The sequence below is a fragment of the Hordeum vulgare genome, chromosome 1H (assembly GCF_904849725.1).
Source record: "Hordeum vulgare subsp. vulgare chromosome 1H, MorexV3_pseudomolecules_assembly, whole genome shotgun sequence".
NCBI classification, from domain to species: Eukaryota; Viridiplantae; Streptophyta; class Magnoliopsida; order Poales; family Poaceae; genus Hordeum; species Hordeum vulgare.
This window is the reverse complement of record NC_058518.1, coordinates 36,571,513-36,584,829: the sequence shown is the minus strand read 5'-3', so window position 1 is coordinate 36,584,829 and position 13,317 is coordinate 36,571,513. Positions and strand designations below refer to the sequence as shown.

The following is a 13,317-nucleotide window of genomic DNA, read 5'->3' as shown; positions in this document are numbered from 1 at the left end:
ATACCTCTGTGGAATAATTAATAAAGATGATCATATGCATCGATTGATGCAGAGGCCGAGGTTTAACCTGCTTATTTTCTAAAGAAAAGATGGTGTGCACAAATTCAGTAGACATTGGTGTCATGTATCTATTTTAGTAAGATCTGCAATGAGAGTGAAGCAGCCGGAAAATCAAAATAGTAATTGGCACTACTAGCACCACTCGCTGTATGACCCATAATAGTTGTGATATTCCAACCTTCTATATACTTATGTCCCGGTTGTGTGAAGAGCTTGATGAAGAAAATATCTGAGGTTTCTCCTTCTACTTTTGGGATCTTGCTTCTGCTAGGTGTAGGCTTGATATTGTATCATACCTTTGTTTAGTTTTGTAATATCACTAGGATCACCGATTCAGCGGTAGGTGAGTTGCTGCAAGTTTTTTCTTCATTTTTTCCATCTTTCTCGTCGTCTTTGACTGTGACGATGCTTCTCCTCATCGTACCTAGTCCTGTGGCCCGTCATCCCCGACCATGAGGAAAGGTGCACCATGCGGTGACCCAACGCTTTAATTGGCAACAAATTATTGCGGTGTTGCATATACTAATATATTTTACAACCATTGAAGTGCATCACCGGAGTTTAAAGGAACGAGGAGTAAGGACTTACAAAAGTGGCTTTGATAGGTATAGTCATGCCCTTCATCTTGTTGGTGTCACAATCCTTGAAGATTTCCATTGCCTAACCAGCAATCTAGATCAAATCGACCAAAAACAGAGGAAAACGGAGAGGGCAGAGGCGATGCGGTGATATCTAACTCAACAGGGAGGAGAACAGGACGGGTATCAGAACAGGATAGGGCTCTCACCACAGCCGCCGACGTCGCCGAGAACGAAAGCGTCGCCGCTGCTGTCACCCAGAACAAAAGCTCCGCCGCCGCCACTGGCTCACCACCGGGAACGAAGAGGAGGGAGCAACACAGGTTCAGACAGGGATACCCATTCGGACAGGCACGGGGACACGTTTGACCCGATGCACTCACAAGTGGGGCCCGTAACTAGATGCACTGTCAAGTAGGGCCCGCGCTTACGTGGATAAGTTCTGGGTCCAGCTCCTAACAGCTAATGAGGGCATCAGTTCAGATTACGGGCCATGTCGTGTGTGGGATATCTCCTCGTTCAGAAATGTCGCACCGAGGCAATTCTGACGAAAGACGTCGCATTCCTTTCAATTCACCTCAAAAACGTCACACATGAGCTATTTGCCCGCCTTGTAGTGCGGCCTGGCATGTCAGTGCAAGTGGGTATAAGACCCCCTCTCCTCCTATGGATGTCGCTGGGGTGTTTTGAGTCAGATCTTAAGAGATAAACATAAAAGGCCGTAGGCGTGGCGAGGTGTTTGTGTGCCTGAAAATTTTCTGCGTCCCTCCTCCTCCCGTTCCACCTTGTCTCCGGCCATCACCAGCCGGAGGCGGTTCCATTTTTCAGCTTACATCTACCGAGTGCTGTTTGCTGATTGTAACACTCCGCCTAGCCTTTGTCGAGTCTACATATCACTAGGCAAACAACTCGATTGACAATAGAGCATAACTGCTGAGGTGATGGCCTACCAAGAGGCACTCAGTCTTGCTCTTGGCCTAGAAATACTTGGCTCTTGGAGCCACTTGATAATGTATCTTCCTTTCGAATAAAAAGAAAAAAACAGATGTTAACATTTAACTAACATCACACGATAACTACCATACCTGAAAATCGGTTTCAAGGACCGAATTTAAATATGGATAAGACCATTATATGTACCAACAATATAAATTTGTAAACTTGACAAGTACAAATTTAAGTCCTCGCAATGGCATATACCGGAAGTTCAGAACAATGCCCATAAATCTAGGTCATAAATGGGTAATTAAGGTGCAGAAGGGACAAAAATAATCTTAGCAGTGCAGATTCTATTCGAGTATGCCTCCAGAATGCTTGGCATATATAGATCATCACACTTCAGTTTATTTCTTCTTCTTCGGCACAAACTGTCGAGCCCGTATATGTTTTCCGCTGCAGGTCATGAAGTTGACTCTGATGTTCCCATCTAGGACACGGAAGAGTGTCAGCTGCGAATGAAATGTAACGTGTGCGTATAAAGGTGGCCTGTCTTCGAATGGCACCTCTATATTTATTTCTTCAATATCTCCATAGTGGCTGTGACATAGAAGGAATAAAGGCAACATAATTAGTAACTGCATATATAGGGGAAACTAATGCAACAAATTTTCCTCAAACCAATGTGTTCTTCCTTATGATAGGTTTCGTGTGCTTTTATGTCATAATATTTAACTCTCAAATTTACCACTTCATTTTTTGTGAAAGTCAAATTTACCACTTAATTGGTTATATATCTAAATATTTTTGCTTATCACTTACCAAGACGTCAGACAAACCTACTAATTTTTCTTGCAATGTTGAGTAATATCTTTTTAATTACCTCTAAAAGTTACTTCACTAGTTATATTCAATCGAAACAGCCATTTCAAAATTGTTTGACCAATCAGACTATATATTCTTTAAAAAATAATATTACTATATATGTACGAGTAACAAAATCAAAATTGTTTCACGAAACAGCCATATTATATACATATACTATTCTAGGGTCTTCGTTATATGGAAGAAGTTCCTAGTTTACATTAATAAATTGTTATATTTACAACAATATATTTTAGCCATTTTCAGGATTCACTAATATACAAAATAATCAACTTCAACATGTTGATTCTTCTAGTAGCCTTTCATCTATATAAATAACCAATTAGGGCTGCAGAAGCTTACTCAATGCATACTGAAAAAACACCTATGACATTTCTTTCTCATCGCTTTTCTGCATACGGGCTCCCAATCCAATCCTATATCCTATAAATGTAAGTAGTTGATCACCACTACTTCTATTGATCTGACCATGAATACATGATACCTCATCAAAGGACCACCTCAACATGTATGGAGAAAAAAATACATTAAGTAGTTGATCCCCACTACTTCTAATTATCTTAAAATACACACATCTCGTCTAATCATACTTGCCACCTTATCAAAGATCCAGGACAACATGCATGGCATTTTTTTTCATTTATTATGCTATTAGATTCAATATATATTTTCTTAGCTATACTGAATACAATATATAATGTGTATTTTTAGTTTGTTCATATATTATTAATCCAAAGATTCATGTTTCATGCAATCAGTTTCTTTAAAGAGAAATATATTGCAACTGATTCTAACAGAATGCATAGGGTATCATCTAGTTAATGCAAAGACAAACACATCGTCTCTCCTTATCAAGTTGGACATATAAAGGCTTTGGACTGTATGCAATGAGAATATTTATTGGACCTTTTGCAAAAAAGGGTCTCCTTCGAGGTTCTGTGGCTAGTTGACCGATTTGTTGCGCATGCCTTCCTTTGATGTTCCAGACATCTGGGGAGGCGTACACAATACCAGAGATGCCATCGTTAGGGGAAGCCATTGTCCCCATTCTTGTTTGTCCTCAATATTAGGCCGCTGCAATAGATTTTGGATTTGGCGATGGCAAATGGTCGCTTTCCACAAATTAAGAGGTCACATTGCTAGTCTTCACACGACCCTTTATGCAGACCGCTTTGCGGTTTTTGTGGTCGCTATTAAAGAAGATTTCATTAACATGTCAAGCCTTTTGCAAAGCATTGATATGGTTATCGGTCTCTTTAGCAGTGTCAAAAATATCTCCGTGGCGCTTTATGCATAGATCTTAATAAGATTCTTCTTAATTTCTAAGTTCTTCGCAGAGAGTTCCCACTGCGATACTTAGGTCTTCCTCCACCAGCCCATTGCTTGCGAAGTGTGTACAAGATCACATGCAAGCTCAATGACAAGTGCAAGAACACATTGCTCAATCCATTTCCACAATCTCGATGTGCAAGAACCTAATGTTTGAGAGAGCTTTGAAGCATGACCAATGGATCTAAAACATTAAGATAAGTTTGGGTATCTCTATGCCATACATAATTAATTATTATTTTTCATATTAGGGTCAGTTTGGATGAGCCTCAAGCAATGACAACCAAGATGAAATTATTTTGAACCTTTCGGTAGAGTACCCGACTTCATCAGCATATTCCGCTCGACTCGACTCCACGAGCTTTAATTTTTTGAAGCCGTATTTTTTGAACAATTGGTTTCTGCAAAGCTACATTTTTTGGCATGGCTTATCTTGCAAGACTAGGTGTGGACGGTTGATAAACTACAACACATAAGATGGTTTATGTTAATCATGCTGAAGGGGACCAGAGTCAATAGAACATTTTCTTTATTCAAATGTAGGTTCACAGGGCGTATTTGGAATGAGAATAAAGCGTTTCATGGGCTTTATTGACGATTAGCACCAACTATTGGAGCTACTTCAACATGGTCAAAGATCATTTGTATTCTTTGATCAACGTTAATATAAAAATGGATAGGGGGTCACTTCCCTCCTTATTATTAATTCATGGTAAATTTGGAATGATGTGAATGCGAGGATTTTTATGAATCTTTCAGCAACGTCTAGTATCATCATGCACAAGGTAAAAAGGAGGCCACACTTTAGGGGTGGCAAGTGCATAATATTTGATATTGATCATGTTGTCGGAGTAGTTTAGATGTTTATGTGGAATACTTTGGCTAACTTCTAATTATTTTAAAAAAATTCTCAAATAAGGAAATGAGGGAATTGCATCCATTTCGAATGATGGAAAACATGTCATTCTCGATATCAACAAGGTCTTCAAAGTCCTATATGATATTCCTGGATCACAACAAGATACAATATTATGAACTACCTTTGGAATTAATTTAAGTATATGAGTTTTACCTATCCATTTGAAGTAGCTAAAGTTTGACTACACCAGTTGTTTGGTTGGAAGGTAACGAAAATTTGGGGTGTGTGAGATACAAACTAACTTGTTTTCTTGGAAGGAATGGTATTCAACATAGGAGTTTAGAGTTCACCTCCCACCATTTCCATAACATAAAAGGGGTGGGAATTGGTAGGGGTTGCTTTACAAAGAGGATCTTGAGGCATCATCATAACTTATGTTGTCATCTCTTACTTTTCTTTGAGGGAATGCCACCATGGTGCACTTCATTGATAACCAACCAATAGTTACATTGTCCACATGAGTATTCAAAACAAAGCTAGGAGGATCATCACCATTTACACCTGATACATTGGATAAAAGTATTCCTGGCTATCTTGCGTGTTGTCCCATTTGCTTCCTGGTGACAATTCATAAATTCCATCATGCCAATATCATAGGTCAACTTTGAATGTGGGTATAGCTAGGCGGCAGGTTGATCCCACCATTGTTGCCACCCCGAGAACTCTTCAATAACCTCCATACTATATCACTCGGCTTGTAAAGAGCCTGACCATTATAGTCATCTCTTATTTAACCTCTTGTTTAATTCCCACAAACTCTCTCAAATTCCCATACATAATTCTCTGTAGATAACAAAACAAAGGTCTGAGGAACAATGTGACTCATCATTAGTCTTCCATATAACCCCCACATCCTAACTCCCACCCCTTCGCAAAAGTTGCCAAATGCACTAGGATAAAAAAGACAAGTACTTGTGAACGACGTGGAGAATGGAGGTCGGTCAACTTAATGTTGTTACCTTTAATACCAAATGATATGGAAGCTCGACCTTTTCCATCTTACACTATTTGTTATGGCTCACAATACCTTGTTGGGAAACATCTCACTACCCCCATGCCACTCCATCCAGACTGATATTGTAGGTGACCAACCATGGCCCTCAAACAATTATCCCTCCCGCCCACAAATCCCGGCCAAGTGGAGGTTAGCAAGCTCATGAAGCTCGAGGATGACAACAATGAGCCAATCTATGTGCAACTAATTTAGTAACGAATGGTGCAACTATGTTAAACGTCGGCTTACTAGGGGGTCCCGAATCCAGATGACCAAGAGCCAACGAAACATTTCGCACCTTCCTTGGCTAGTGAAACTTTGTGAAATAGACCTGATGCCTTTCGTGGTGGGTTGGTGTGGGGTGGGGAAGCTCCAGTGATACAATGGCATGACAGCTCAACGAATTTCGATGGGGCACCCTCTTCCTCCTTTCCTCTTCCAGCTACATGTGTGTGTGTGTGTATCGTGAGAGAGAGAGAGAAAAAATACACAAAATCGTGTGAGTTGTATTTTGTTTCTTGGACAAGGATGATGATCTAGATCTGAGTGATTTCTTGTTGCTTTCTCGTGGTTTGCATATCGTGGTATACTAGTGGGTGTTGGGACTCTCAAATGAGAAGTTGATAGGATCCTCCTTTTCTCATTGTGGAGGTGTGGGGGTTTGGAAAAGCCGAGGGAGCCCTAGATGGTGATCGTGCTGGTGTCCCTACTAAGCATTGTGACATGGAGGGCTGGTTTTCTTTCTTGGTTACTAGGCATCAGCGTTCTCTACGGGTGATTAGTCATCGTTTAAGGCCCGTCTGTTACTCCTTCCCCCCTTCCAGATCTAGGTGGCATCCTCTTGACGTCTAATGCCCTTTCTCCAATTGACGGTGCAGTGTATCGTGGTGTCCATGTAATAGCTTTGCGTGCTGGTGGTCCAGGACGCCAATGCCGACGTTTTTGGATGTCGCTTTCCTTCCTGGTACATCATTCAGGGTGCACACACATCTTTCTCGAGTTCTGATAAAAAGCCTTCACCGGGATTATCAATTGGGGGAGTGATATGATGCCCTTACCCAGTTAGAGGACTTTAGCATTGGAACCTTTGGCCCCAATCTCTGTATAGATACGTCCGTTGTGAGTCGATCTGCGGTAATTGTGATCTGCCTCACGACCATTTATCTTTCGCCTCCTTGGATGGTTTGTCATCATTCCCAATGGTATGCTTTATGTGAGCTTCTCTACTCGTCAACGGTACGACACGCATCAAGCTAGCTAGCTAGATAGATAGATAGATAGATAGATAGATAGAGAGAGAGAGAGAGAGAGAGAGAGAGAGTAGGGTTCTCTTGACAAACGCATATGAATGAGTGTGCCGCATGATTTAGCCTTGGTTGAAATAGATGAGGGTGTTTTCACCATTGCTTGCCTACTCCTACACCAAGCTCCTGTTTCACAATCACCCTGGCAAGTGCTCCGTCGAATCCAAGGTCCATGTTTCTCTACTTTTGTTAGTTACTTCTCGTTTCCTGCCCTATAAGTTGTTCCCTCGTCACTTTGTATCTCTACTACAACCGTTTGAAGCTTTATTAACTGAAAGGTGGCTCATCGAGCTTATTGTCTAAAAAAATATGCTTCACATCAGATTCTCGAGTTGAATAGATGAATATGTGCTTACATTTTAAATTTAGTGCACTAATTTCCCACGACTCTAATATTGCTGTGTATTACCATGCCATTCTTCAAGCACATAATTGTGTTATTACGTACACTTTAGCTATATGTAAGTCGCCTGAAATTTTATTATTCCGTTAGTGGATTTTTTTGACCATTGATTTCTGCTTTCACATACATGCTTTTCCTCGGCTGTCATGTGAACTGGTTTGGGTTGTGTCTTGTTTTTTTTTGACAGACCACATATTTGAGAGAGTCGATTTGCGAATGGGCTAAAGCCCATTACCTATGTCGCACTACCCTCCCTTCTCTCCCTTTGTTTCGGTTTTTATATGTTTTTTATTTTTCCATTTTTATTAATTAGTTAGGTTTTCCCCTTTTGTAGATATTTTTGAAATGTTGGGTGAGTGTAGATATATACACATAATTACTATGAAATAGTGCTGAAATTCCACAATTATACGATTGTAGTTTGAATGCAATAAAAAGTTCACTTTTAGTGTAAAGTCATGTTCAAGTTTTTACTAAAAAGAATTATCTATTTTTTAAATAAAAATTGCAATGTCACCCATTGTTTCTTATTAAACATTATTACTTAGTTATCAGTTTAATTTATTTCTTCTTTCTGGGTAATAAATCAATGTCACCAATTCATTCCTTGTTAAGAATTTTTTTATATAAAATCACACAATTGTATGCTTATTCTTGCATATTAAAAATACAAATTTTGTGTATATTATATGAAAATTTCATCATTATGTTTTTCTTTTTTTCTTTCTAATTTAAAGGGGTAATACCAGTTGCATTGTTTGTTTTGTACAATACTTCATTATATAGATCTTGTCATTGTTTGTTTTCATTTTCTTTCTTCTTTTATGGTACTATCAATGCCACTATTTCATTCCTTATTACTTCTATATTTTGCAAAACTAAAATAAAATATTATAAGTCTATTCTTGAAAATTATAAAGAGCGCATTTTAGTGTAAATTGTGTGCACATTTTTAATTTTTAATTTTTTTATTTCTTTCCCCTGAAACTGTAGTATCAATGCAACTAATTAATTCTTATTAGAAAAATTCATTATTTTCCTTTTTTGATTATTATTTCATTTCAATTTTTCTGCAAGGGAAATAGCAGTTCCACTAAATCATTCCTTCGTAGGGATATTTTAAAATTTCTGCTATAATATGCGTATTCTTGCCTATTATAAAAAAGTTCATTTTTTGTGCAAATTGTTTACTCTCTCCAACCACGTATATAGGGCCTAATATATTTTTCAAGGCAGTCTTTGACCAATCATAAAAATATTAGGATATGTGATTTATGATAAAAATATGATAATTATAACACCAGAAACTCCTTTCACATACAAATATGATTTTATGCTTTGTGTAACATGCATGTCATACTTTATTGCGCTAACCGGTGGTCAAAGGTAACCTCGAAAAATGTATTAGACCCTATGTGTATGGATGGAGGGTGTACACTTTTTTCATCATCATCATTATTATTATTATTATTATTATTATTATTATTATTATTATTATTATTATTATTATTATTATTTCTTGTTAAATGTTAATAGTAATACCACTAAGTCATTCTTCGTTACAAAACTTCATCATTTTAATTTTGTTTTAGTTTTCATTTCAGTTTATTTCTTTTTAAGGGTAAAACTAATGCCACTAATTCTACTATTATATATTTATTTATTCTTGCATATTGGAACAAAGCACAATTTTTGTGTAAATTGTGCGCATATTTTCTCATCATTCTTTTAGTTTCAGTTTCATTCTTTTAGGGTATGGATGCCACTAATTAAGTCCTTGTTATAAAATTTGTTTTTAGCAGAAGTTCTACTATTATATGTTTACTCTTGCATATTATAGAAAACATAATATTTTCTTTTTTTTCTTTACTTATCATTTTCTTTGTTTTTAAAAATTAATACAAATGGCACTAATTCGTTTTTTCTTTGAAAATACTTCATTTTTTTGTTCATTTTTTATCATGTGTCTTACCAAGTACCCGGACAGTTTTTTTAGACAAACAGGGAGGAGGTCCCTAACCCCATTATACTAACGACACCAAACGACACCGGATACAAGCAGCAAACGATGTTCATAAGTGCATGGAAATAGGAAAACGACCACGGCTCCTACGATGAGGGCCAGCTGTTGTTACTAAGGAAGAACTAGAGTTGTGAAGCTCCACATGGGGGCCGGAAACTAAACTTATGTTTAAAACCAAGCCTAGGTATCTACTCGACATTTGTTTTATGGCTGCATAGGGCCGTCTGGATAGGGGAGATCATTTTGTTACCTAAAATTTTGGAGGCAGAAAGGATTCGACAATGTAGGCCTATATGCCTTCTTAATGTTAGTTTCAAAATCTTTAGGAAAGTGGCAACCAGTAGGTTAAATTCAGTGGCTGATCATGTGGTTAAACCTACTAAAACTGCTTTTATGCAAGGTAGGAATATCCTAGATGGGGTCATTGTTCTACACAGAACCATACATGGGATGCATACTCAAAAACTTAATGGTGTAATTTTTAAGATAGACATTAAAAAGCCTATGATAAACTTAATTGGTCGTTCCTACAACAGACTCCGAGAATGAAAGGGTTCTCAAGAGAGTGGTGTGCCTTGATCCATAGCTTTGTTTCTAGAGGTAGGGTCGCAGTGAAAGTCAATGACGACATAGGACGGTACTTTGAAACAAAAAAAGGGGCTAAGACAAGGGGACTTTATATCTCCCATACTATTTAATTTAGTGGCGGATATGTTAGCGATCATGATTGACCGAGCGGAAACAAGTTGGTCAAATTGAGTGGTTGGTCCCACATCAAGTGGATGGGGGATAATCAGTCCTTCAATATGCAGACGACACGATTCTTTATATGGAACATGGCCTAGATAAAGCAGCAAATCTGAAATTAATATTGTCAGCTTTCGAGCAATTATCTGGGGTGAAAATTAAATTCCACAAAAGAGAATTATTTTCTTATGGAGAGGCCTATGATGCATCTGCTCAATATGCCAAGTGATTTGGATGCGAGCAAGGGCAATTTCCTATTAATTATTTGGGCATTTCAATACATTATAGGACATTAACCAATGCAGAATGGAAGCATGTCGAAGAACGTCTGCAAAAAAGACTAGCAAGTTGAAAAGGAAAACTACTATCTCTGGAAAGAAGATTGGTCCTCATAAATTCAATACCAACTAATATGGTACTGTATATGATATCTTTCTTTTAGCTACCCAAAGGAGTCTTACAAAGATTGGATTATTTCCGATCGAGATTTTTTTGGCAAGGGGATATATAGTGAGAAAAAGAAATATTGACTAACTAAATGGAATGTCGTTTGTCGACCAAAAGATCGGGGAGGATTGGGTATTCATGACCTACATGTTAAGAACTCAGCCCTCTTGGGTATGTGGCTTTTGAAGCTACTTATGGAGGATGGTGTCTGGCAAACACTCCTTAAACGAAAATACACCAACACAGAACCGTTATCACATGTCATTTGGAAACCTGGGGACTCACATTTTTGGGCCGGCCTAATGGCGACTAGGAAACATTTCTTTCGCGTTAGTGTGTTTAAGATTAGGGATGGATCAGAAATAAGATTCTGGGAGGATAAGTGGTTAGGGAACACAACCCTTTGTGAATAGTATCCGGCCTTATACAGTACTATGCGCCACAAAGATGCTACGATTGCGTTTGTTATGCAAGTTTCACGACCAGATGTGACGTTCAGATGAGACTTAATCGGTACGAGGCAGCTGTCCAAGAATGCCTTGTTAGGCTGCCTGGCATCGGTACAGCTGTCACAAGGTACTGATGAGTCTCGTTGGAATCACTGTGGGAATGGGAAATTCTCGGTGGATTCCATGTATAGGACGATGGGACAGTCCGATATCCTAGTCGATAATAACAAGAATATATGACAGATGAAGGTACCACTGAAATTATAGATTTTCGCTTGATACCTTCGCAAAGGTGTCATTTTAACTAAAGATAACCTCGTCAAACACAACTGGCATGGAAGCACGAAGTGTGTATTTTGTCCTAAAAAAGAGACAATAAACACTTATTCTTTGATTGCAAGTTCGCACGTTCTATCTGGTCAACTATCAAAATGGCTTCCAACTTGTATCCACCCACATCCGTTGCCAATCTTTTTGGCAATTGGTTAAATGGGATTGATACTGAGTTTAGGACCATTCTTCGGGTAGGAGCACTTGCCTTTATATGGTCGCTTTGGCTGAGTAGAAATGACCTGGTTTTTAATGATAAAAATTACTCTCGCTTGCAGATTCTATTCCGATGCACAAGTATTCTCCGTTCATGCTCAATCTTACAACGGACAGAGTTTCGATACCTTTTTACGGCAGCTTGTGGACGACTGGAAAAGGTGGCGAGTGATATTTTTCTCCCACATGGGTGGTAGCTTGATCTCCGGATTGGGCCTCCATAGGCAACGATGATTTATGTCTACATGATCATATTATGCCTGTTTCTGTTTTCGGTTATCTTACTATTTGGTGTGTGGCTGTGCATCTTAGCTATGCAGAGGTCAGGTGTAATGCTTAAACTTTCTAAGTAATAAAGCCGTTTATCAAAAAAATAGGGCCGACTGCTCCTCTCACAAGATAGATTGAGACAAAATTTGGCGCAAGTCAATTTTGATTTTGATGCACTTCCATTTGTCCGTTGGATGGTGCAAAATTGGATATACCACAAGTATTCAATGTCATGCGACTAGCCCTTTTGTTTGTTTGGTTATCTGATTAATGGGCTTGTATTGTGCGTTGGTGTTGCCTGAGCTCAAGAACTATCGCGTTAACGGTTTTCTATTTGAGCATAATTTTGGTTTACGAACTTAAATGGAATTTATATGTTAATCGTGTTTGCTATTCTTCTATCATGAAAGCTTTTTTAGTTTCAGTCAATATTTGCGCCGGGCTTGAAGCAGCCCGGCTACATAGGCTTGTATCCAGTGTGTCCTTAACAAATACTCTCTCCGTTCCTAAATATAAGGTGTATTATTTTTATAAAAAGTCAAACTTATCAAACTTTGACCGAATACATAAAAATGACCGAGCTCTCACTGACCTACGCCTAAAAGTAGGAACACACATGCAATATCAATGTCCAGACCGCACACTTTGCTACAGCTGGGTGATGAAAGCATCTCTACTACGTAGTGTAGTAAGTACGTAGGAACGCACATGCAAATAGAAAAATCGACTAGTGATAAGGTACGTGTACTGGTAAGCAGTTGGGTGATGAAAGATATGGAGCAAATCGACTGACAGAATTGTTTAGATTAGTCGACTGACCCAAATAGAAAAATCCGTCAACTAGCATGTAGCATGTCCCTATTACTTATGTAATAAAAGCCGGGGGTGTGAACCTCCTTTTCCAAAAAAAAAAACTTATGTAATAAACTGAAATGAAAGACATACCTCATAAAAAATTCATATAGTTCATCTTTGGTCAGTGGGTAACCATTGGAAAATGTCACGAACAAAGTTCTCTCATCAGGTGGAACATCAGATAATTGTTGCATGATCTGCAGAGAAATATATTATTATTTTATCTTCAAGCTAGGAACTTCACTAAGAATTTGGATGACAGCTATCAAGTCTTAATGGAAAATAAAAGAATGAACATGCAAAGAATGATCAGTGATGATGACTTTCTTACTGCATCATTATGGTCCTCTCTTAAGCTCAACTTATCAGGCAATGCCGCCAAACGGGAGGTTGACTGATAATCATGGCAGAGCATATGACTTGTTTGACCATGGATGTTTCTTGAACTTGAGCCTTCTCCATGATGCATTTGACTTATTTGAACATGGATGTTTTTCGAACTTGTGCCTTCTCCAGGATGCTTTGGAGTATTATCATACAAAGCCTTGATCTTGGTAAGAAGGTTCTTCTGC

General features: G+C 38.4%; 1 protein-coding gene across 1 annotated transcript; it reads right to left on the bottom strand.

Annotated features, from left to right (window-relative positions):
* Positions 1 to 1,784: 1,784 nt before the first annotated feature.
* On the bottom strand, positions 1,785 to 13,307 carry LOC123406136. The gene is made up of 3 exons (XM_045099619.1): positions 13,077 to 13,307; positions 12,836 to 12,942; positions 1,785 to 2,174 (listed from the first exon to the last, which is right to left on the bottom strand). Exons 1-3 carry the CDS (start codon positions 13,212 to 13,214, stop codon positions 1,982 to 1,984), a joined length of 438 nt encoding a protein of 145 aa, XP_044955554.1. The 5' UTR covers positions 13,215 to 13,307; the 3' UTR covers positions 1,785 to 1,981.
* Between the last annotated feature and the right edge of the window lie 10 nt (positions 13,308 to 13,317).

Excerpts from the sequence above, each read along its gene's own strand:
- LOC123406136 (XM_045099619.1), bottom strand. The coding sequence starts at position 13,214 with ATGCATCATGGAGAAGGCTCAAGTTCAAGAAACATCCATGGTCAAACA. Across the intron at positions 12,943-13,076 it reads GAGAGGACCATAATGATGCA|ATCATGCAACAATTATCTGA; the intron begins GTAAGAAAGTCA and ends ATTTCTCTGCAG. Across the intron at positions 2,175-12,835 it reads CTATATGAATTTTTTATGAG|CCACTATGGAGATATTGAAG; the intron begins GTATGTCTTTCA and ends TCTATGTCACAG.